This window comes from Perissodus microlepis, chromosome 19 (genome assembly GCF_051167445.1).
Source record: "Perissodus microlepis isolate ML-2025 ecotype Zambia chromosome 19, ASM5116744v1, whole genome shotgun sequence".
Classification (NCBI taxonomy): Eukaryota; Metazoa; Chordata; class Actinopteri; order Cichliformes; family Cichlidae; genus Perissodus; species Perissodus microlepis.
In genome coordinates, this window is record NC_140479.1 from 18,123,362 (window position 1) to 18,149,601 (window position 26,240).

Here is a 26,240-nt window from a genome sequence, read left to right on the forward strand (position 1 = left end):
ATGGCATTCATAAGTAGGGGTTAAGTATGCATTATTCAGCATAACTATAATTGTCCTGCTTTATCCTGCATACATATATTACAATGTTTATATCAGATAAATTGAAATCTAAAAATGCTCTTGAGGTTGTTAGAAGTGTATTCCCTTTGATGAAACAAATTTTACTATCGTGTTGTTTTGAGGTTATACTGCTGACAGAAGCATAAACAAAAAAAATGTCCCTGAATGAACCAGAAGGATATAGCAAGTCATGGAAAATAAAATCAAATGGTAAAAGAGAGTTCTAACGCAATTATCTATTGAAGTATGGAGCAAATACATCTTGCAAATCAACACTAAAGACAAAGCAAAATCTAATTGCTGCCATGCTATCAGTCACCAGTAATTACCTTTCTTCTGTGTTGGGTAAATGGATGCTTCAGCTATCCTATTATGAGCCTCGCATTAGAAAAGGTATACGAACATAATAAAACAACATAGCTCCCTTTTTATTGTAAAGCCATCGCTACTTATCGCACTGATGAACGTGAAATTAAAACGCAAACCTCAATGCAGCAGCAATGTTTTAAACCATCAAGAAACAAATCAAAGCACATACTACATCACCAACTGTGACAATTTGCTATATTGTATGAATTAAATAAAGTAGAGCTAATTCTGTTTACTTATACACTTATTAGGTACTTTAAACTTAGTGTGTGTGTGTGTGTGTGTGGTACTTATTAGAGTACCTATATAGCTGAGAGATTTCACCTTTTTGCTTTTACTTTTGCACATTATATACTGACAATAGATCTATACTTAACTGTTACTGTTTTCCTTCAAAGTAGGCTCAATATTGACTCAGAAATGTAGTCTCTTTACTTTCGCTGCTGTCCTCTCTGCTCTTTTATGGATGCTAATAATTAAACAATTATTTCTTCTTAGGCATGCAAGTAATTAACTGTAATTTGGCATCTGAATTGAAATATTTACTACTATTTTTCTGCTTTTCTGTAGAACAGTACATTTGAAATTTATTGGTAAAAAATATCAATATATTTTAGCATTGAAAAAGCTTGCATACTGGTGGACTGACTATTACAGAAACATAAAAATGATATTGGCAATTGACAGTACGATTAATTTAGGACACCATAAACCTTACACGTGTTAACCTAATAAAGTTGTTAACAGTGTGTTAACAGCCGTGTGTGTATGATTGTTAGGGTATACTATTAAACACTTTTTTGATGAAATTGTGTATGAGTAGATTTGTACAACTAAAACACTTTTTAGGCTGTATTTTTATCTGGGTGCAGCCAAAACAAACTCCTAATTCCTAAAAGAGTCTGTGATACGATGCACTGGAAATTTGCCGCGACCCTGGTTTTTTCACAAAATGAAAGCCTTCTTGTCCAATCGCAGCTCAGGTCACCGCCCGTTTTCAGCTCTTGGAAGTTCCTGGACTAATCAGCGCTCGCCTCCGTGTGTTCAGCCATTTTGTAAGAAAATCAAGCAAGTCTGCCGCCCTACCTTCGCTTCAGACCTGCAGTTTTTTTCTTGTGCAATGGACGGGTAAGTGAAAAGAGCCACACTTAACACTTATATTTATAAGACAAACCGATCGCGGAGTAACTTCTTATCTTATTTCGGTTGCTTATGGACATATTGTGATGTTTGAAGTACCTTCGCTTAACCGTCGAAATAGAAAAGTTAACTTCAAACAGTTTTTTTCATCAAAACATGCAACAGTTAGCAGGAACGTAAGCTAGCTAGCAGCTGCTAGTCGTCGCTAGCGTTGGCTAACAGTCAATACTAATGTGAATGTTTTAATGCACTTATTTTATTTATTTAATTATCGTAAACGTTAGTAACTCTAAGCAAGAGCAACTTAATTTGAGTTGTGATAGGAACATTTGTAATTATTTAAGGAAGACAATGATAGCCTCTTGTTTGCTACGACGGACATTAGTTTTTGGCTAACGGTACCTTTGTAACTTGGTTTCACGGGAACTCGAGCGCTAGCTAAAGCAACGTGTCTCATTTCCGCGTTCATTTGTTCGCGGAGCGCCAGGGCCATGTTGAAGATGTCTGGCCTTAACATTTGATTGAATCGGGGAATTCTAAACCGAGTTATCTAATCGCAGTAGGGTACATGATAGCGTATTGTTTAGTTCGAACGTGTCCTTCTCTTCTGATCGTCTGATGTCGTAAGTTTGAAGGACTTCGAAAGTAGCTCATAGACAGCTTTGCATTCGCTCCCGGCGTCTAGTTGTAATTATAGGTGTTTTTCTTTTTCAGTTTTTTTTTTTTTTTAACTCACACAAGTTTACTTGCATCTCTTTTTAAACCGTTATAGCCGCCTAGACGCTGACTTGTACCCTCTGGGATCCGGCTACGTCCCTGAAATTGAGTAAGTAATTTTTTGTATAGTTTTGTCTTTGTGTATGACTCATTTGGGTTCCTGTTGCTCTTTATGGCTTTAAATAAGGAAGTTGTTTTCCTTTTGGGCTAACAGTATTGTAGGATTGTGTGTGTATGTGTGTTTTTTGTTTTTTCGATACAGTTGAATGTTATGCCGCATTGATAACAATGACTTAAGGATAGCTTGTGGATGGTTTTCCTTATTTTCTTACTGAGAACTTTCTTTCTGTTTTGCAGCAGTGTCCATGACATATCAGCTGGCACAAAGGTAGGCAGTTTTGAGTCATCTTCCTCTTGGTTGCTTATTTCCTTTTTTATTTTACAGTATTGCACTCCTTTACTACAGCATAAGTAATGACTCCCACTTGCTGAAATTAGTATGTAGTGTTTTTAACTCCAAATATGGTCTTGTAACATATATAGTTGTGACTTTCGGTTTGTGTGTGTGAGAGAGAGAAATGTGTAATATTGTACAAAGGTGTGTTTTTCAGAATACAGAATACCTTTCCAAAGCTTTTTCTCATGTGTAATGAAGTTGCAGGTGAAGACTGACTTGCTTTTTAAACATTCATGAAATAGAGCTGAATGGTCAGCACAGAGGTTACAGCAAGACGGTGGAAGCGGATTATTCAATAATTATGTTAGCATAGATTCTCAGAGGTGGGGCTTTAATGTTTTTCTGTTCTGTCTCCGTTTGTCTGTGTGGCTGTTGAAATGAAACTTCCTGTTGTTTATTTGTGTGTTCCTTAATAGTCTGTTGGTCTTATTGGAATGTGGGAAAGCTGAATTCTGCCCTGACTCTTGTTGTTGCTCAGTTGTGTTTCAGTTACAGGGCTATGTAACCATCATTGCTCTAACAAAACCACAAAGTCTTATCTAATGTTAAATCCTTAGCAAGAATTGGACTTGTAAATTAGTCACTGAGCTGTTGTATTCTTGTGAAACTGAATGTTTGTGCATGCAGACTTGACAGGAAGAAACCACACCGTTTCTTCAGCATGCTGCTGGTTGTTAAAATTCCTGTTTTTGCTGTAATCCTTGGTAACATTGCCTGGAGCAGCTCAGTGTAGGTGGACTAATTGAGCTCAACCTAGATCTGTAGCCATCCTCCCAGCCAAAGGTCTTTACAGTGTTTGAACAAGCTCTCTTATACACACCCCCAATACATGGGACACACCCCACCCCCTCTATTCATTTCAGTAATGCCTGTTTCTTTTCATCATGTGCACTAATACACGATTTAATGATTGCTGCTTAATAGTGAGGGTTTAACTCCAGATGAGATTGTTTCTTCTTTTTAACTACTTCTGTTTTCTGGATTTAAAGTGCTGCGGTAATGATGACACCGAGTTATGGAGCCCTGCCTTGCTGGAATCTGTAATTATTCCGTCTGGGCAGAGTGTCTGGCATTCCGCGGTCACATTCCAATCTCCCCCCTCCAGCACCCTGGCGAGGCACAGCTCCCTACCCCTTCCAAGTGTGAAGGCTGATCATAGTGAACAAACATGCCTATACCTGTGCTTCTCTCCTTTGTACTTTTCCTGAGAGAATACACCAGCCAACCCCCTATAACCCTAAATAAAGTTGTTTGCAAAAGGCAGGGCACATACAAATAAATCACCTCAGGTTTAGTTTCCTTACAAGATGAAAATGGGGTTTGTTTGTTTTTTTTCTTTCCCTTCCCTATGTGCTGCAGTAGAGTTGGAGAGTATGTGTCCCTTTCCCTCTTTTGCTGATGCAATGCAAACCAGGTTTAACTTGGTGAATGGGACAGAGAAATTGCTTCTGCTACATGTTAACTTTTAAAAATAGAGTTCAAAGTATTGCCGTTGTCAGTGAAAGGAAGCTGAAGTTTTGGTGTGTTTGCCAGCAGTGTGTCATCACTCTGAAGATTATTGTTATTCTGTCCACATCCTAAGCAAACAAAGGAAGTGAACACGTTGATACATATTTATTTGGGCTGTGTTGGACTTCACAAGCAAATGCGTGGTCAGGTCTGTTTTTCTTCTATAGGCTTAGCAAGCACTCTGACACATCCCGTTTAAATGCTCAATTGTAACACAAGTCTCCATTTTGTGAGTGACTTGATGCTCCTGCTCTGCACCGTGGACTGTCTTAGCTCTGCAGTTGTTATTATTAGAATGAGGAAGGAGGAGGAGGGAGTCGACATTTAACAGTAACCTACAGTCTCCCCAGAGGAAGTTTAGCGAAACTCTGGAAGCAGACCTCATCTTGCTGCTCTTCCTGTTTGGAACCAGTCTGCTGAGTGATAAGTGTGCCGCTGCCCGCCCACAACCAGCGAGTCAGGCTGGAGCCACTTCCTTCATTTCTCATGGTTTGCGTCTGCTATTGGCCGAATTATCGGGACCAATTTCTTCCCACAAATTGGAACACACCATTCTCATCTGTTCATTGTAATCAGTGTTGTCTTGTTTATTTTATTTTTTTATTTGTTGTTATTATTATTAATATTTCTAACTTTTGGATCATAAGTCTAAACAGTACACTAACCCATTACTCATTTATGTTTTAGACTGATTAGTTCTGTCAGGCTGTGTAGAAGCCAGAGTATTTATACCACTGCTTGTAGTACTCTTACTGCAGTGTTGTTCTACTGTTTGGAGGCATGACCAAATGTTGTGTCTCATAAGTTTTTGTATGCAGGCTTACCTGACCCCACCTTCTATTTAGATTCACAAGGTGAAGAAGAATGCTAGCAAACCTGCATGACTGGTTGTTGTTAAAGTCCTGCAGGGCTCTTCAACTCCCAGAGAGTCCCCCGGGCTACATATGTGTGTGCTGCTGCGTAACAATGTCCCTAGTCTCAGCCTGAACAGGACCTTCATTGTAGAGTGTTGTAGAGCTTATGCTGCTGAGCCACTTCTTGTGACTGCAATACTTCATCTCACTCAGCCACAAACACACAACCATGTGAACAGCCCTGAAACAGCACTTTTTATGTACTAGAGAGGGAGTCTGTAAAAGGCAGACAGTAGTCTAGTGTGGACTGGAAGTGTCCCCATCTTGTCTTGCGATCCAAAGGGCTTCAGTGTGTTATCCCTGCTCCTGATGGATTATATGAGAAGATGGGATGTACTCACCGACAGCTATTTGGCCAAAACCTGACTGAATATTGTCCTTCAAGCTGAAAACGACCTGTTCCACCTTAAATGTGCTATGCATAATTGTGTTTTATTGCACATTGTCTCAAAAAAAATATGGCCTATTGTTACAGTGGCTTGAGGTTTGGCAATACTGTAAAAGGCGTTTAATGGAATGGGAAGTCAGATATTCCTGCTGACATGATAGTTCACTGGATTCCTCCTAGTGAGGACGGTGGAGTTCTTCTCAAGTGTGTTTGCTCAGTTCTCTTTTGGTTATCAGATTACTTCCTGCTTTATCACACAATAGCTTAGTAATGTGAGAACCGTGCTCTCCACCTGCCAAGCTGTGCCTTCATTGGGTGAACGCACTGAAGTGAACCATTGTTTCCTTTCCTTCTGCAGAGGGGATCCGACGAACTCTTTTCTTCCTGCATATCCAACGGACCCTATATCATGAACTCAGGTAGGGGGTTGCCATGGAGGGGTGAATCCCCTTTTTATTGAAGTGCTTGACGTGTTTGTGTTACCATGGTTATCAATCCATTATTCAGGAAGAACCGGAGCCTCCTGTTCCCTCCCTGATTGTATCTGCTTCTGTTTTCTCTTGCAGCCAATGGCAACGACAGCAAAAAATTCAAAGGTGACGTCCGCAGTCCTGGTGTTCCATCACGTGTGGTCCATGTACGCAAGCTGCCCAACGACATAAATGAGGCTGAAGTTATTGGCCTGGGGCTGCCCTTTGGGAAGGTCACTAATCTGCTGATGCTGAAAGGGAAAAACCAGGTAGGAAAGACAGTTGCCTGTCTGCTTACCAAACTGTATGACTTGCAGTTTTGGTTGAATTATTTTTTCCCAGGCCTGAGCCGAGGGATCAGCTTTCTATCCTTCTGTCCTGACCTAAAATTATAACAATGACCCTTTTGTTACATCCTTGTGACTTTGTTGGTAGATAGACACTGCTTGATGTTAAGATTTCCTGGAGGAATACAGCAGATCATGAAACACCTGTTTTCTTTTTGAAGTAGTTCTATAACCAGTAATACTGTAACCATGTTAATTGTGTTATTTATAATGGTTAATAACAGATAGAAAGAATTGATGAGAATGTTAAATTTGTTGCATTAGGGTGTCACCTTTGTTGTATGTGATGGGATAAACAAAATAACTATGTTTATGTCCCAGGCATTCTTGGAACTGAACAGCGAGGAGTGTGCACAGACGATGGTGAGCTACTACTCCTCTGTTACCCCTGTCATCAGAAACCACCCCATTTACATGCAGTACTCGACCCACAAAGAGCTCAAGACGGACAACTCCCCAAACCAAGTGGTAAGGGTTTTACAGCTGCGGCACAGATCTGTGCACTTTATATTTATTTTAATGTTTTGCATTTGAGGCTTCATGATGCTGGGATTCAAGTTTTGGCTCCATACTGAAAAAATGCACATTGAATAACTTATTTACATTTGTTAAAAATATTGTTTTGTTTTACAACATTATGCTGCACACATTCACTCGGTGGTACTATCCTTTCACCACTGATGCTGAGAAGTATTTCTGTTTCTCCTTAGCGTGCCCAGGCAGCTCTGCAGGCAGTTAATGCCCTTCATGGAGGAGGAATGGGAAGTGTGGCCATTTCTGCTGATGCTGGTAGCATGGTTGGAGCAGCGGCAGCCCAAAGCCCTGTGCTCAGGGTCATAGTGGAAAACCTCTTCTATCCTGTTACCCTGGATGTACTCCACCAGGTAAAGGCAGCTACTACAGTTTTTTTTGACTGGTCAGAGATGTTTTAAGTAGGGGTGGGGGAAAAAATCGATACTGTGTCGTATCGTGATATTTTGTTTGCTAATAATGTATTGATACAGGGACAGCAGAAATCGATATTTTGTTACAAAAAAAGTTGTTGTGGACTGGAACTCTGACTTCAGAGCATGTTGATCCTTTTTCTGAGCAAGAATCCTGACATTCCTTCACTGTCCAAATGTGTTTAACTTGTTTCTTGGCAGCAATAAACATGACGGTTTACTTATTTTAATTTAAGACATGTTTTATTTTAATTAAGTTTAAAACTTTTTTATTTAATGTAAAATTATATTTTGTTTCAAATTCTTCAGTTGCTGAATGGGCTGCATAGTTTTCATAAATTGCATAGTTCAGAATAGCTATAATTGTACCAGATGGTTGCATTCAGTTAAGTTGAACTAGACTGTAATGCAAACCGTTCAGTTTGTCAACAATAAAACTGACTGAAATGAGAGAAAGACTGAGTGTGAGACTTTGATATTAGATAAAATGAATATTGATAAAGTTTACCTTTATGTACAGAATCTGAATATCGCAAAATATTTTTAAAAAATTGCAATAATATCGTATCGTGCGTTAAGTATTGTGATAATATCGTATCGTGGGATGTATGGTGATTCCCACCTCTAGTTTTAAGTAACTAGTCTGGGCATGCCCCACCCAATAAAACATCCCTCAAATCTTAGCTGTATAGTGAGTGGTCAAATGAGTTCTCAAATCAGCTAGCTGATTTGAGAACTCATTGTCTAGTACTAAAGTGTAAAGCTATTTTGCAGTTCTCAAATTCTTATTTATTTTAGGTGTGTTAAAATTATGACCTTTATAATTGTGTCTCTCCTGCAGATTTTCTCTAAATTTGGTACAGTGCTGAAGATCATCACTTTTACCAAGAACAACCAGTTCCAGGCTCTCATCCAGTATGCTGATGCCATGACAGCGCAGCATTCCAAGATGGTACGATTGGTTCACTTACTTTTTTTGTCAACATGGGACTAAGATTAGGACATTTTGAAACAAAGCAATATCATTATAGGGCAGTTAGTACACTTTGGGAACAGTCGCTCAGACGTCACTAGTTAAACTCGCCACTGTAAAAACACACCAGATATGTTATCTCAAGTTTAACAGAACGCTGTTTTCTTTAGTCTCTGGATGGGCAAAACATCTACAATGCTTGCTGTACTCTGAGAATCAGCTTCTCCAAGCTTACCAGCCTCAACGTCAAGTACAACAACGACAAGAGCAGGGACTACACCCGACCAGACCTTCCGACTGCAGATTCACAGCCCTCCATTGACCACCAGACCATGGCAGCAGCTGCGTTTGGTAAGAATGTAGTCCATTCTTTTTTCTGAATTAGAATTTGCAGGATTTACTTCACTGTCATTCTTTTAATTTATATTAATAAAAAAAATATATCTTACTTCTATATCTTGTTGTTATAGCTGCACCAGGTATAATCTCAGCCTCTCCCTATGGTGGCGCTCATGCCTTCCCCCCAACCTTTGCTATTCAGCAGGCAGGTCAGTACAAAAAAATATATTTCCTGCTATTCTGATTCGAATGTCTGTATTTCAGTAGTTTATTCAGACGTACATATAGCAGATAATCTTCATGATTAAATTATTTCTCAGGTTTTTAATCTACGGATTGCATTGAGTTGAGAGTAATTTGTGGTTTACTGCTCTTAGGTCTCTCAGTACCCGGTATTCCTAGTGCCTTGGCGTCCCTCGGTGTGGGCCCCACTGGCATGGCGGCGGCAGCAGCGGCCGCTAGCCGGCTTGGCCTGTCAGGGCTTGCTGCCGCTGGGGGCCACAATGTCTTGTTGGTCAGCAATCTGAACCCTGAGGTCAGTACACATGCTATTAAACAGCTCTACTACCTTTGCTTTTGTTTTAGTTCAGTGCTGAGCTTCATTCAACAGTTACATTGCCTTTTGTTTACACTTTGGCTTGTGGATCCACTTGATCAAATGAAACGAATGTTTTTACGCCTCATGTCTTACCACTTCACGTGATTGCACGAGGAACTACCCTTACCACTATTTTTAATTACAAGGGGGTCATTAAGTCAAAACCTCTTCCCTTTCAGGACCTCTCTGTTTGACCAAACCTGCTGCGTTTCTGCCCTGCCACTTTGCTCACTGTGAATTTTAAGTTTATTCAAAAAACTAACTTCTTTTTTTGTGTTTTCTTTAAAGAAAACTTACCATTTCATATCTTCATTTTTGTCCATTAGTTAAAATCATTCTTGAGTTGTTGGGGAGACAATATTACTTTTTTGGTCTTGTTTTTAAAGCAACACATCATGTACATTATTCTCGTTAATAGTGTGTAAATATACAAGTAGTCTTTAAGCTCATTACATTTACTGTAGTTAATGTAGTCAATACACTTAGTTTGGTTATTTAAGGATTCTGTTTAAGTTCTTCGAGAATTATTAAAATTGATGCTCAGAATTTTATGTTTTATATCATTCTCTACGTAATCTAAACAAACATGACATTTAATTTAAAAGTACATATTGTCTCTGCCTTTTTCCTGTATTTCATTGTTAATCTTTTTTCTCTTCTCTTTCTCCTAGTGTTCCCATAGTGACAGTGCATTTTAATTTAGCCAGTTCTACTGTCTGAAGCACTACATTTCTTTGTGTATACTGACCTTGTTTTGTTTTTTTTACTTCCTTTTCTCTCTCTCCTTTCTGTCCCCCTAATCCCTCTTTTTGTTTTTTTTTGTTTTTTTGTTTGTTTTTTAAACCCCTCACTTTAAATCTTGCCAACTGACTGCACGCCCCATGACCAATTGTTCCCTCTCTCCTCCTGTCACTCCTCTGTTATTACTACTGTAACCACCTCCTTCCTTCCACCCAACCCTTTTTCCTTCCCCTTACCATTATCCCTAATTTGGAAATCCCCCACCACCACCACAAATTGAAAACACATACACTACATTGGCAACTCTTTGACACCCTGATTTTCATTTTATTTTATTTTATTTTTTTGCCATGATCTACCTCTCCATCATCTTTCTTCCCCCCATCCTCACATTTCTCTTCATCCTCTTATGCTATTCAAATCCTCCTCCTCTCCTCTCTTCATTCTCTTCGTCCCTCATGCCTCTCCTTCCTCCATGGTACTGTGGCCTTCCTGTGGACCTCGCTGCCTGTGGCCTGCGGACATGTCCCGACTCCACTCCACTGTCCTCCACTCCGCTCCGTCTCTTTTCCCCTGTCCCCTGTTCCCTCTCCCCTTTTTGGCCCCCTGCCCCGCTGCTCCCTCCTGCTGTCTCTAAAGAGCGTTACGCCACACTGCCTCTTTATTCTTTTCGGTACGTTATCATCCTTTCATCTCCTTTTTTTATTACTACTGTTACCTGGCAAGGTGGGCATGTCTTGTCTCATGTTGTTGGCTTTTATTTATTTTTAACCACTGATGGCTCATCATCAGAGTACAGGGCTATGGCGGGTGGGGGTGTCTGTTTGAGGGTTTGTATGACCTGTTTTGGTTGTTGTGGGTTTGTGTGAGAAAAGTATGGTGAGAACGCCACATAAAGCTGCAGCATTTCATTTAATTTTTAAAAGCTATGATACTTGTCCATGGGCAAAAAACATTTGCACTTTTCCCATCTTCAAAGAGCAAAGCCCTTCAATGTAAATATTGCCCCGCTAAATAGAAATGTGGGAATGATTTTGTTTGGCAACGAGGCAGGAGGCCGATCTAAATTTTAAAGCATCACCATAAAGAAGAGGATAAAAGTCAAACCTTTATTGCTTCTGCACCAGCCAAATTTAGCCATAAAAAGTGGTCAAATTTCATTTTTACATGCTGATTTTTTTTTTTTTTTTTTTTTTTCAGTAATTCTCTCTCTCTGCTGCACTAGAATGATGAAATGCTGCAGCTTTTTTTTTGTGATTATGGGTTGTCATAATCTCAGGATTATGTCACAGTTTTATTCTCTTGCAGTTTTTCTCAGTTATTCAAATGTAGGTATGTGCATGTTTAGTTTATTTCTGCATGTCTCTGTTTAGACCCTCAAGTTTGGGAAGTAATCAACTCTATCTTCACAGTAGAGCAATCAAATTGATCACTACTACTCATTTTACTAATCTTTGATTTTTGTCTTCAAATCACGATTTCTCCCCTCTTAAGGAATTTTAGCATCTATGTGTAGTTAGTTTTAAGAGGGCTTATGTAGCAATGGTTACAGGACACCCATGCAGAATTGAACGTAAAGATTATAGAATAGCCTAACGGTAACTTCAATCACACTGTTTCCTTAGGCTTAGTGTGAATATTTATATCTGATTTGATGGTTTAAATTGTTGTTGTTGCTGTGATTGACTGTGTGGCTCCTGGTTTAGGCATGATGCGTGTAGCATTTGCTGGACTTGCATTGTGATGCTTTTCCCCCTTCCTCCTTAGGTGTGTATGGCGATGTGATGAGAGTGAAGATCCTGTTCAATAAAAAGGAGAATGCTCTAATCCAGATGTCTGATGGCACACAGGCTCAACTAGGTAGCGACGCTGCAGCCCTACAAAACACAATTTTCTGTCTTTGATCTATCACTTTCATCTTTTTTTTCCTCCTCACATTATTATACTGTGCATTGTTTGGAGCCTTTGCTTAGAAGGGTAATTCAGCTCCTCCTGTGATAGACGGCTGATTATCTGCTTATTGTTGTGGCTGTTTAGAGTTAAGTGATGGAGAATGTGCTAACAAATTTGATAGACAACTTGAAAATAGTGTGTTGAAACCATGTTTATGTGTCTTATGTTTTTCAGCTATGAGCCACCTGAATGGCCAGCGTCTTCATGGCAGGGCCATGCGTGTGACGTTGTCAAAACACACAACAGTGCAGCTTCCCAGAGAAGGCCACGAGGACCAGGGCCTCACAAAGGATTTCAGCAACTCTCCACTGCACCGTTTTAAGAAGCCTGGCTCCAAAAACTACTCCAACATTTTTCCACCCTCTGCAACACTCCACCTCTCCAACATACCGTGAGTGTTAACCTTAGCGTCATTTCTACTCTAACCCAGCAACCTTTTGCACACTAATCTTTTTCGTACAGGTGTTCATGACATTATTTCTAAGTATGTAGAGGAGGGGGTGGTTTTTATATTTAATCATGCCTTGTTGTTTTACAACTTCAGAAACAGAAACTTGCAGCTTAGTAAACAAACATAAACCTACAAAGCTTTTTAATTTCTTCTCTGCTGTTTTGCTTTCAGGCCTTCTGTGGTGGAGGATGATCTCAGGAGGCTATTTGCCAGCTCAGGAGCAACAGTCAAGGCCTTCAAGTTCTTTCAGTAAGTTTTAGTCCATTTAACCCCAATTTTCTCAAATTGTTTGTTTTTTGCGGCTGAGTTCTTCTTTCTTCAGAACACTCTACAACCTTAATTTAAAGCAGGCAATTTAACCAAGAGCTGCTGTAAAGTGTTGGCCTTTTTAGTCTGATGGACACATGAACTAAACCTAGTTTTGAGAGTACAACAAAGCAAATGGTGAAAAACCCACACACAAGTGGGCTGGATCTTACACTTTGAGAACAAATTGTTCAAATTTTATTTTTTTTTCTTTAACAGAAAAGATCGCAAGATGGCTCTGATTCAGATGGGCTCAGTCGAGGAGGCAATAGAGTCCCTCATCGAGTTCCACAACCACGATCTGGGGGAAAACCACCATCTTCGAGTGTCCTTCTCCAAGTCCACCATCTGAGTGCCTTTCCTTTCATCCTCCAAGTCTGTTGCCATCTGAATGCTACCACTCTCGAGGTTGCATTCAGTGGAAATGGCCACCATTACCTATTTATAGCTGTTTCTTTGATGAATGTTGCTCCTTTCACAACAAATCATTCACCGTCATTAATAGGTTCAACATTGTTTATTCATTGTGATTCTCTTCTAAGCTTAAGAAAATGGGGGGGAACAACTTAATTTTTTGTTGGTTGATGTTGTAAAGTCTTAAGTTGATGTCAAAGCTTTTTAAATTAAAGTGTAGAAAAATGACTGACATAAACTGGTAGATGACTTCCGTAGATCTATTGACTTTTCAAAGTGGGGAAAGCAGGGATGTATTAATGAGGGCTCCACTTAGGTAGGTCCTATTTTTAATACAAGCTGTTTCACAGTAATCGTTATTATACCTTTGCTTCCCCACTGGGACAACTCAGAATGCCTGTTATTAAAAAAACACCTATTCTTCTGCGTTATCCTTAAAAGAAAAGCTCCTGAATTTGTACACTGGCATCCTTTCATGACTTACTAAACAATGCCCGTTTAATTTATCTGTTTATCTGACAGCATTCTGTCATTTAGAGACTCCTTGCTTAAACTCTAGCGTTCGTTCCCACAAATCCACAACAATGACGGAGAGAGCCACAATACCTGCAAAAGACTTGTGTGAACAAGTACTGTCAGTAGTAATGCCAGTAAGGTGTAACCGCACTTTGGAATATTCTTTCTGCCATTGTCACTAGGAGCAGGGTGTGTTTGTTGCACAATGCTGATCATAGGACTGTACACCGCTCCTCCCACAGACACTCAGAGATCTCTCATAGATGTTTCAAATATGCAAAATGTTACTATCTACATTATTGCTGTTTAAGGCATTCTCTAGTGAGCTGTGCATCTAACAGATGTACTAGAGACATGCACAGTGATAATGCTGTGACTGCACGCGCCCGTGTGTTGAAAGTCTTACATAAGGTCCAACCTAGTAAGAGTGCTGTCACAGCTTTTGTGGGTTAAGTGGCTAGGGTGTTCATTTAACACAAACCCGACACCTTTGGATGCTGTCAGATTATTGGAAGGGATTGCATGTCTGAAAGGGGCTTATCGCGTTGTCCTTTAAGCTTTGTTACACTTGCTAGCTCTTGTAACAATGGAAACGCATGCATTCTTGCAAATGAAACAATTCATCTAAAACTTGATAAAAGCTTTATTAGGAGGTCGGGATCAAATCCAGTCTAACATTTAATAATTTTTTTCCCCCACCATAAGTTTGCATATGGGGTCCTGGGAAAGAGGCAACATTCTACAATGAAACATGTTTGTATTTTCTTTTTAAATTGGAGGTAAAGTAGAGGCAGCTGTTGAACTGTCCTTTTAAGACCAAATCACTTAAACACCCTCCGCCACAGATGTATGCTTATGTGGATGAATTGTATCCGCACCAGACACACTTCAGCATTCCTTTTTATTACAGTAGTTGTGTTGAGATACGTGTGTGTGTGTTTGCCTTTTTGAAATGCCACTTAGAACCTGTTTGGCCAGTGTGAAACGGTTTGAGACAAAGGATTAAGTTTTGACTCTGAGACCATAAAACTTATTTCCCAGCATCCATTTTTATTTTACTGTGTGACTTTCCACCTATTTACTTCTGGGGATCCATACCACTATCAAAAGTTATTCAATAGTCCTGTTTCACAGCAGCTGTTTTAATGTGAAATGGAAGTAAACACAAGTGTTACTAATGATATTAATGAAGGTTTAAGTGCAGAGCCACAGTTAATGTGATTAACAACACCATCCTATTTCATAACAACATCACTGCTATGAAAGAGGTCTGGTTGAATGCATTCTTTCGCTGTCTTTCTCTCTACAGTCTTGTGCCTTACTTTGAATTTGTTCCAGACAGATTTGTTCTGGCTTAATTTGGTAATGTATGGCTCTCAATTTTTATTTTATTTTTTTGTCCTTTGGTTTGTACCAGCATTGTTAAAATGGGGAAAAGTGGCTCATTTAATCTTCTGTTTCTTGTTTAAAAAACAACAACAAATGTTTATCTCTGTATGCATATAGCCCCATTATATGTATCTAGAAACTATGAATGTAAGTCAGTTAGATGCTTAATATCCTTGCTAGGTGATGTAGCTCTGTTAGGTGTATCGTTGCAGGTGTAGAGCTGTATTCAGCCTTTTTGTCTTACAGTCTCCTATCACTTAGTCCTCAGGACAGTTGTTTGGAGCCTCATTTAACCACATTACGTTCATATATATATATATATGTGGACACCTATATATTCATTTATCTCTTTTAAATGTTAAAATTTACTTGTATCACTTCTAAGCTTAACTGATAGCTATTTGTAGTAGCTGGGTTTGATTGCTATCTCAGTGCCTTGACTCCTTAAGTTTTTAATTTAAGGCTGAAACAGGCACGATTAGTTGATTTTGTTTACCTCTCATTCAGGTGTTTGTATCTTAGCCTGTCTACAAAGATGCCTTTATCCCATTATATTCAGGTAATCATACCTGTGAGAGGGCAGCTCTGACTCACTTGTCAATTGATGGTAATAACAGTCTTGAATGGTGTTTGAAACCCCAGTATATCTATTTTTTTCCTTAAATTTATGATACCAGAATTGCAGGGTGAGAGAGTCCTCACCCAGTACCCTGTCTGTGTACACTTATGCCACAGTCAGGTGTGTTTAGTGCACTTTTTTTCCTCAACAATAGATCCACCACGCTGAAGTCTTACACGTTGTCACATTCCTGTGTGCCTCAAGCACCAGTTTCCACAGCCTTGACCACTGTTGTCTTGGACCAGATACAGATGTGCTCTCTCTATTTTTGTAAGATTCTTATGCATGATTTAACAAAGCTTCATGTAGCTGCAGACGGTTATTGCTGTTAAGGACCAAAGTATGTTCTACCCCTGCTGTTTTGTAGCGTTCTGATTTCTTAGGAGTATTTTTTTTGTCTCGTCTTTCACCCCCACGTTACAACAAATACGAGGCAGTTCCAATTTCTATTCCTCAGATGCTTTGGAAAAAGTCACATTAATTTAAATTGTCTTTTGATTAACAACATATACTGTATATTGTACCCCTTTTGTTTGATTGACTTTACAAAGAGCCTACTTTGGTAGAGATTGTTTAGAATGAATACTTAATTGAACCGCAGTCCTAGCTGTGATGTTGTGTAGAAAAATTGTACGCCTTTCAATTTTGTTAAAAGCTTTTACTTTTCTTTTTTCTTTTTTATATGGGGGGTGGGGGTATTGTATGAAGGGGGTTGATGGTTGTATATATTCATGTTTTTGTACCACAAAATCATTTGGAGTATATCCACATACGTTCAAAACATGTATATTTTGATAAAACAGCACAGACCTATTAAGCTCTCCTGAGCTGTAAAACAGAAAAAAAAAACTTTTGTAACACAAAGACATTAAACCTATATGAACACAGAAGTGTCTCTGTATGTGCCCCACTCCCCCCTTGCCATTCTGATCTTGTCTCTTGCATCTTCTGCTGCCTTCAATAAATCTTTAGTTTGTTCTTTCTTTCATCTGGCCTCATTTGGTTTCTGTCTCTTCCTCACTTTCCTTCTGTACCGGTTAACATCTTGTAACATTTTCAACATTTCTCATCCTGTTTACTGCTGTGGGTTGTATTTTGTCCTTTACTGCGTTTCCAGCTTCATACTCATCCCATCTAAACTTGACTGACTGCTCATCTGGACTCAGCGCAATCCTGTTACAATTCCTTGATGAAACTGTGGTGAGTTAATTGGGGATGCAGTGCCGGATACTCACTATTCTCACTGATTCAGAGTAATCCTCCTGTGCTCTCGTTTGACCTTTTGAAGTTTAGCGGGTGTAACTCTGGAAGGAGGGGTGTTGCTGTGGAAACCAAGGTACTGTATCTCATAAAGTTAATAATTAAGAAAAAACTGGAGTATAGCTGCCCAGCATATCTGGCATCCATGCTTTATCAGAGGTGCCCTGGGATGCGGGGAGAGGTGAACCCCAAACCCCTGTGAGTAATTTTAGGTGTACACCTTTTTGGCCACTAGGGGGAGGTCTTGTTCTCTGGTGGTGTTCAAAGGTTTCTGAACAGAGGTGACTTTACCTGCCACTCACACAATGTCAATAGTTAGTGGCTTAATCTCAAGTGTTTCCCATGGCTTTCTGGCATTATACCCTTTTTTTTTTCCTTGTCTCGCTATCCTCCTTTTTCTTCTACTACTTCCTTACAGAGCAGCGGAGAGGATTAACCTCAGCTCTTCCTTGCCTTTGGAGGGGGGGGGACAAATGAGAATAGAACTGAGCCCAGTGGTGTGTATTTGTGGCTGAGACCTGGATTTTGTTGTATAGAGCCAGCAGCTCATCGAGTGCAATCGTAAATATAGCGAGCTCCAGCTTGGTTTGAATTTCACGCTCGTTTTTCCCGTGCCATTACATTGTGCAGAAAAGCATGCCTTGAAGGTCATATTGAAGAAAGATGTCAGTCGGAATATTTGATGAGCACAGCCCAAATGGGGAAAAATCTGCATGATATTTTGGCATTGGGGTGCTATCCCAAACTTGCATTTTCATGTTTAAAGTCATTAAAAATTGCAACAAGTCTCACGTTTTATGTCCACCTATGTTTTTGATGCTGCCTCAGAGACTTTAGTTTGCTTGCAGCATTTTTCCATTTCACTCTCTACTAAGATTAATTTGAAGCAGAGACCTGTGTGCACAGAAACCTCTTTGGAATATACAGAAACACAAAGACATTACATACTTGGGTGGAAGGGTAACTCAAAGTAAGATGATCCAAATGTAGATACATAATGTTCTTAGCTCACAGAATATGGTGCTTTGATCTAATTTTAAACGGTCATGCAGAACATTTTTGTTCCGAGATTGCTCTGATTCACCAGTTACTCGACACCAAAGAAGGCCTTTATTTTATTTTTTTTTTCTGCTCAACTCCTTTGCACTGTCTAAAGCACACAGAAAGTGCACTGCATGTGCACTTTAAACATAAGTGTGCAATTTGTGTAATCATACCCCACCTCCCCTCCCATTTGTTTCCCAAATACAGACCCTTGGGGTGTCCCTTGCTTGATCCCGCCAGTGCCCATGTGCATGGGGCTAAATGAAACCATGTGGCGTAGTAATTCAACCACATCTGGCAACATTTATTTACATTAGTACTGCGGTCTCTAATCAAGCACGCCCTGGCAAACATAAAGGCCACACACAAATGAAAACCTCATGCTTAATGAATGGGGGCAGGGTGGACAAGTGGTTCAAGGAGCTGTTCTGTATACAATTTCTGACATTTTCAATCCCTAAAGCAGCCATTTAAGTCAGGAAAACGCTGAATTTGAATGGCTGGTTTGTGAATGAACCATTTGAAAACACATTGGACTTTTGAATCTTGGAGCTTACTCATGTCTATAATTTATTTCTCTTGAGTAGAGTTAAACTGCAGTGCAATCACAAGCTTAACCAGCAATATATTCTAGGATTTAACACCACATTAAGGAGGCATGCACCCTTATGCTGACTCTCTGACCAACACTCTTAGATTTAGGTTCACCTAAGAGGCTGTAATATCAGAATCAACTCAACACTGTTTAGTCTGTGTCACTTACATGAGCTTTAGACTCGCATTAAGAGTGTAACAGTTGAGGAGGAAAAGTATGAAACTGAGGTGAAGGATGTCTTTGGTCTATAGTGTTTCCTCTTAAGGAAGCCATCAGGAGACTATCCACCTGTTTACATATGCACGCCTCAGACAGATGTTGAATAATTCATACACAGAGGCGGACAACATGCAGCTGTATTTGGGTTATGGGGGTGCATGGGTTCTCTCCCTGCCTGAATTTGAAGCCCAAATTATAGACATTACTTTGCAGGCAGAGCAGGGCAGAGGAAAAACTAGGCCACTTTGCATAAAGGGTCCGACCAAGAGGCACAATGAGATGTGAAGGATGGAGCAGCAGAAAGCTTGGATTTAATAAAACAGGGCCTTTTAGGTTTGGGAAGTTTGGAACAAGTAATTTGGGTTTGATTTGGGGGAAACTGTCTTTTGTAGGAACATCAAAGTTGGTTAGAGGTCGCTCTTGAAAACCCTTTTACTCGCTCGTGATTCTGCAAATTGTATTTCTCTCCTTTCATTTTCTTAACGTGGTAATGCCCTTCTAAAGATTGCAAATGAACTTGTTGAAAACTGTTTTCTGCAATCAATTCTCATCTTGTTGAGACTGGATTGATCCTCGCTGGAGCTCATTTTGCACAACATAGTCTTATCAACACTTGTTCGAAAACGCATGGAGCGCTTTGCGGGAACCACAAGTGTAGCTACTATTTCGTCTTCCTTTGGGGGGAGACTAAGTACCTGCGATGGATACGTTTTTCGCAGAGTAGGCTGCACATTCTCGCAGGACAGAGGCATCAGGGGTGGCAGGGCTCTGTCAAACAGCTATCTGGAGGTTTATGGCTCACAGGTTTTAGACTCGGTGCTGCCTCCGCTTGCCATTTGGGCCTAATGGACACTGATGGAAAATGACTCCACTGTTCCAGCGATCCATCAGACGCCCTCTTTCTCTCTCCATTCATCAGAGAGCGGCTTTCAAACAGTGAACTTCGTGGGCGATTTACATGCCCCGATAAGATGCAAACAAACAGTCTTTAGTCAAATTGATGATTGTGGTGAAAAATAACAAAGTCAACTTCAGCTATAATTTACCATTTCCCTCTGGGGGGGGGGGGGGGGGAAAGAATCATAATGTCAACTATTTATACAAAGATTTCGAATTCGTGTCACAATAAAAAGTCATTTAACTACCTAGAATGAAGCGTTTAAGTGACTTCAGACTTTCCACTATACATCTCCGGCTGCATATGGCCAGGGCGCAGTGAGTCAGCCAGCCACGAGTCCCCAGAGGGAGCGCAGCACAGCACGGCTCCAGACCCCGCCCGCTCAGAAAGAAAAGCGAGCGGGAGATGGAGAGAGGGGGTGGGGGTTACTTACACCGAGTCGGGGTACCTCTGAGTGATGTTGCCGCTATAGGTGGAGGTTGCACGGGAGCGTGTTGGGATTAAAGCTGTAATCATCGACGGCTCCCTGCCTGCGCCGGTCAGCGTGACGCACGGCAAGACGCGCAGTAACTGGAGTTACGTTGGATTGGAGCCAGTGGCAGCGGAGGGATCACCAAGTTGAGACGCCGTGAGAGCTTACGGTTGTTTAACAAGGATGCTCCCGTCTTGCAAATGTTATTTTGTGACAAGTTTGAGCAAAAATAGCGAAAAGGAGCGCGCTTTTGTGTGCGGAATGCATTTTCTTGAACTGCAATAAGAGAAAAGGTCAAGTGGACGCAGTTTTAGGCTGCAAAGAGATTTGCACTGTGGAACAAGCGGAACAAAGCGTGCGCCAGGCGCAGCAGAAATCTGGGTAAACAAATATGACGGCCGGTTCTGGCGTTGTCTTAGGTCTGCTGATGAGCTACGATATCACCGACAGAATTGTAAACCTCGGATGAATTCTGGAGTCTGATTACCATTTTTCTGAAAAGGGAGAGAAAGAGAGCGAGCGAGCGAGAGACAGGACCTAATCCAGGTAGCGCATCTCTCTCTCCGGCTGCGCGTAATGGGAGAAAACTTTCGGACCTTGCAGAGGAGACGCACCAGCAGCATCCTGCCGACGACGACGCTTTCGTAAATACCATGTGAATTCTTCTGTTTTATACGCAACTGGCCAAGTTTGAGAGTGAATTTCAAACATTCAGTATGACTTGAAACACCCCCGAGGTTATCGGAACTTCAAGCATCAAGCCAGTTAACCGCCGAGCCGATTTTATCAAAAGACGCGCAGAAGGACATTGATGATTTAGAAAGGATTTCTGGAGCAGCAGCAGCGCAGTGAAAGCCTGATATCAGTTAGAAATAAAAGACTCCCCCCTAGATGTCTATGATGTTGTGCCAGCTCGGGCAGAAGTGTGTGATGGAGGTGGTGTTGCTGGCCATCCTGTCTTGGGTGTCCGTGTGGGCGGAGGAGAAGATCATATTTGACAGACACGCTGTTTACTGGAATAGCTCCAACCCCAAGTGAGTTTTAGTAGGAGTTTGGCCTGAAGGTGTGTGTGTGTGTTTGAAACATTGTTTATCTAGGCTACCTGCCTGCTATAGATGCCCCTCAAAAACTCTCATTACTCACATACACCTTGAAATCTTTAAGAACCTACACATTTCTCGGTCTTTTGTCATGTGCTGTCTGATCACATCAGTCTTATTTACATTTCATTTCTATTTAAGCAGCGGTTTGGCAGAAAGCTGCAATATTGATGTTTTAACAACACACACACAGACAGAGGCAAATGAAAGTGTGTGTGTGTTTGTGTGAACCTTGGATATTTTATTCTGTGGCACAGAGAGCTCCTTTTGTTTTAAACAATGAGGGCATCCTGCCTCATCTTCTCAACAGTGTCTAGAGACTTAGTTTCTCTCACTCACTCACTCACTCACTCACACACACACACACACACACACACACACACACACACACACACACACTCAAAGCTTTTACCTTTCTTTCTGCTAATTTCTGGCTCCTGTGCCAGTCACACAAGTGCACATTATTTCTTTGTGAATTCAAGCACTTGTGCAAAACCCACATCCATAAATAAACACAAAGCCACACAAGGATGCACGCGCATTAACACACACACAACGCACAAATGGTTGTCTTTAGCCGGCTCTCTCTCATTGACATGGGGCAGAGCACACTGGGTCCGTCTGTCTAATGGTTTGTGACAACCTGGCCAGCCTCTTTCTCTCCATCTCTCTCCCTCCAACCCCTTCCTCTTCTCTCCCCTCTCTCTCCTCCTCTTCTTTTTTTGCCTCCTTTTTTCTCCCAGGTAGATAAATAAACATTGAAAGTGCTCCCTCTCACTCACGGCTGAATTAGTCCAAACTAACTGCCCTGTCTCTCTGCAAAAACCAAACGCGCGCACACACACACACACACACACACGCATACATACACAGAGAGCGCTAACAGGCCTGTCTCTGACTGCATCACTGTTCCACAGAAGGCTTCTCAAATATTTAACAGGCAAGGGGGAACATTTTCTCCCTTTCTCGATGTCTCCCTCTCCCTTTCTGTCTTTCTTTTCGTCGTTCTGTGCACCTGCTTTCTCATCACACACATACACCAACACATTGCAAACGTCACAGGGAAAATTTAAGCTATACTGATGGTTGCTGGGGGCGCTGTTATTCCGTCAGGGTCGTATGGTGAAGCTGAAGCAGAAAGGGGGTACATCAAAAATGCATTGCTGCTAAAGCAATGAATCTAGGCTCTGGAGCCCTGGCGAGGTTGGTTCCCCCTGTTAGACTCTGGCTCTGTCACTGCTCATGCTGCGCCTTTTTCTGCACACACACATACATGCAGGTCCATCCCTTGCTGTAATCCTTTGAGGATTACAGGAAGTTTTATGAGAGACTCAAGACTGGCGAAAAGAGATGAGAATACTGACACTAAAATCATTGGAGCTTATGTAAAATTTAAAGGAGGATCTGCTTTTTTATATATTTGCGTTGTTTCTTTTTTAACAACTTTGGTTAAATTTGGAAAGTTTTTGTCTGTTAAACTAAGGATTTCTCACAAAGTTATTTGCCAGGTGGTGGATGCAATAAAGTCAAACAAGACAAGAAACAAGAGCAGACAATCAGGTGATCAGGCAGATAAAGAAGACTATTAGGGAGGGGAAATCAAGGTTATTGTAACCACAGTCATTTCAAAAATCTAAAATCACTACAATGACTACAAGTCCTTTATTCAAAGTATTTAAAAGTATAGGCACATATATATTTCTGCAAAGAATAGCACTTCCTTGTGATTCTCTTTTTCATGTTAAAGATGACAAGCATTGTCTTAACGTAGCTTGTTCTTCAAGGTGAAAACAGCTTTATGTATAAAATATAATTTTAGGATAAGTATTTCAAAAGATCGCTCACCTATTAATACACTATATTGTGATTTAGTCACCAATAACCGAAGCTCAGAGAACAAATGCAACAGTACTGCACCGCATCCGAGCAGCAGCTATTGTCTGAGGCAGTGAAATGACACAAACAGCTTGGAAAATGAACAGCTGTGTGTCTTAATTGATCACACAACATCAAGCACGCAGCTTGTATTGTGCGTTGCCTCTTCACATGTTCATCAAAAGTTTGCTCACACCACAACAGCTCGAGAAGGGTGTTTTCTGCAAGGTCACAAGTACTGGGTTGGAATTTGCAGAACTGATAATCAGTCAATCTGAAGTGCAGCTTTAACTTTCTGGCATGAGGTGACAAATTACTTTGGAAGAAAATCTGCAACCTAACTTTTATTCGTACATACTGAAATATACAAAGATTACATCTGTTTGGTTTTTTTTGCTTTTAAACTTAATCAGTGAAGCTCTTAAACCCCGTGTGTGCTATTAATGACAGAACACCTGATTATTTTTGTTTCAGTCCCCTTTATTTAGCCAAATAAATTTCACCATGCACTGTGCAGAATTAGCAGCCAGCTGGAGATGGTAGTTCAGCTGCTAAATGGTTGCATGGAGTATTCAGAGATATGGTCGTGCATGCATTGTATTGTATGTGTATGTATGTGCTGCCAAAAAAACAAAAGAGCAGAAAATTTGTCATCTGAGTTTTAGGATGAGAAGAGCTTTTCTACCTGAAAATGGTTTTACGCATCCAGCTATGAACTTAGGGGTAAATTTAATTGACTGTTGCATTTCTTTAAATGCTAAAGCTACTTACCCAAGTTCCACAAAAAATTGGAAGAGAAGTGGAGCATGAGGTAGAGAAGATGCAATTAAATTTTTCTGCAGACCAAAACTGCAAAACGAGGAAATGTTCTATGTTGGGCTCTCCGACTGCCTCTGAAGTATAGTCTCTGTGTTTAAAGCATTGATAAAATTATGTCATGACATTCAATTCAACAGCAGCCGCCATCCCTAGAGATGTTGTCCCAGTTACACAGAAAAAGGCTGTAGACCTTCAATGGATTTACCTTGAAGTAACGTTTGAGTAAAATCAAAATCTCAACATAAAAAAAAACCTACATGGTGAAACACCACCGGTGTTAAGAACTGACCCATCTTTGTAGTTTGGGAGGCCATCATTACAAGGTATTTTACCCAATACCTGTATTTTTCAGCTGCTGTAGCAAGAGCTTCATCTCTGTTTACCCCGATCCTTCTTGCTCTACTTTTTTCTTGCATATTTCTCTGAGATTAATCATCATCCACACTGACATCTTTTAATTGTTTTCACCTGCTAATTAATTGTGCTGCCAGTAAGTTAGCTGTGCTTTTAAGGAGTGCCTTGATCTCAACAAAACTAACCTGGATAAGTCGACAAAAATAAAAAATAAGTCAAACAAATGTTTCTATTTAAGAGAGGCGGCATCCTACAAATTGGCCAAACCCTTTAAATCTCTGGCTGTGACTCTCAGCAGGCCTATCTCTTTCAAGGTCTTGCTGGATAATAGAAAATGTATGAGATAATCCAATTCAAATGGCTCTGGCCACTTTTGGTCACGGTGGGGAGCAACACTCGTGCACTCTCAGATTGTCCATTCTGCTATTGTGATGAGATACATGGTGCTGCACAATAACAAAGTACCATAACACACATTATCACAACAATAGTGCAACATTAGAACAGCATCTGGAAATCTCCCAGATTCACATAAAGGGATTTATGCCACATGCAAGAAGGAATGTATGAGAAGCACACACACACACACACACACACACAGGCACACATGTGCACTTATACACACCAGCTAGATTTAGGTCACAAACTCACACACACAATCACATACAAGCAGAATGGCTGCCCATTGAATACAAGGTTAGGCAGCCCCCATTTTTCTATTTACTTGCTGTCATGCACACACATACACGTACACACATCAATGGAAGCTAGATATGGGGCACACATGCGCAGCCAGATTGGTTTTTCTATTCAGTAAAAACCCATCCTTTTTCCTGTTGCTGGCTTGCACACAGGGCTGCACTTGCACACACACAAATACTGAGCCCCTTTCTGGCTCCCAGGCCCATATTATAAAGCTCGCAGGTGAGGGGCTTTGTTCACCCCGAGCAGCTAATGTGCTCAGTGCAATGGGCTCTCCTCCACACACACATTCTCCGACACACACATAGAGTACACTGGCTCAATGGTCCAGAAGGAGCACCTTATCTAATCCCATGGTTTATCCTTCAAAAGACTTTCTTTTCCTTTTCTTCTTTGTTCCTCCTCTCTCTTCATCTCTGTGTCTTTGAGGAACTCCGTGTCAGTGAGAAGCGCTGATGGTTGACGACACTCTCATTCCACGGGACAGAATCTATCTCCTTGGAGACTCACACACAGAAATACACGCACCCACACAGCCTTTGAGGAAGAAGCGACTTATGCATCGAGCACATATACTGCCCACAGAAACTTTAAAATGCAAGCTCGGGTCCGTACACACACGCACCTCATATACATGCGGTCCGTACTCACACCGAGCACATCACAGGTCCCTGCACATAAACCCCCACACACTCACTGTCTTACCGTTGCGTCCCCTGTGGTGTACTGTGATATGTGTAGTCACTAACACTTCCTCAGCCATACCACACACATACAGACACACGCACACATTTGCATCCAATTTACATGTAGACTTGTAGTCACCCCCGCTCAGTTACTGACAGTTTGTCAGACTCAAACTTGCCCTTGGGTTAAATCTATCTTTCACTGCCACTGCCACCCACTCCACCTCTTTTTCTCTCCATCTTTCTTCCTCTCCATCTTTATGTCTCCCTATCAAGCTCCCATCTTCCACTCTCTCATCTCCTCTCTCTTTTATCACCACTTCTCGCTTATCCCATTAGGATGTGGTTTGCATGTTTTTCTTGTGCAGGACCCTGAACTGTCCACCTCGCCTCAGGCAACATTTTTCTGTACATTAAAGCTGCACTACATCAGGTTATATGTTTGTGCTTTGACCTATATGACCTTGTATGGCTTTCTTTAAAATATCAGCACAGCTTTGGGTCATGTTGAGTGAAACCTGTCTCAGAAGTTGTCTTTGGAATTCGTTCCCTCTGGTCTCAAGCTAAAGACGATACTTAGAGTAATTAAAGTCAGGGCTGCT

The 26,240-nt window shown here is 40.8% G+C and overlaps 2 protein-coding genes across 2 annotated transcripts in view; both read left to right on the forward strand.

Annotated features, from left to right (window-relative positions):
* Window positions 1-1,487: 1,487 nt before the first annotated feature.
* On the forward strand, window positions 1,488-16,602 carry ptbp1a (polypyrimidine tract binding protein 1a). The gene is made up of 16 exons (XM_084914799.1): window positions 1,488-1,557; window positions 2,342-2,395; window positions 2,644-2,674; window positions 5,913-5,973; window positions 6,121-6,293; window positions 6,693-6,839; window positions 7,082-7,255; window positions 8,157-8,267; window positions 8,459-8,639; window positions 8,759-8,836; window positions 9,005-9,162; window positions 10,606-10,639; window positions 11,734-11,826; window positions 12,094-12,310; window positions 12,542-12,619; window positions 12,896-16,602. The coding sequence occupies exons 1-16, from the start codon at window positions 1,550-1,552 to the stop codon at window positions 13,026-13,028; spliced, it is 1,731 nt and encodes a 576-aa protein (XP_084770925.1). The 5' UTR covers window positions 1,488-1,549; the 3' UTR covers window positions 13,029-16,602.
* Window positions 16,603-19,835: 3,233 nt separating this feature from the next.
* Window positions 19,836-26,240, forward strand: part of efna2a (ephrin-A2a) — an 84,109-nt gene continuing 77,704 nt past the window's right edge. The window contains exon 1 of the mRNA XM_084914536.1: window positions 19,836-21,136. Coding sequence (XP_084770662.1) covers window positions 20,994-21,136 — 143 coding nt within the window. The 5' untranslated portion in view covers window positions 19,836-20,993. The remainder of the gene's footprint in view (window positions 21,137-26,240) is intronic.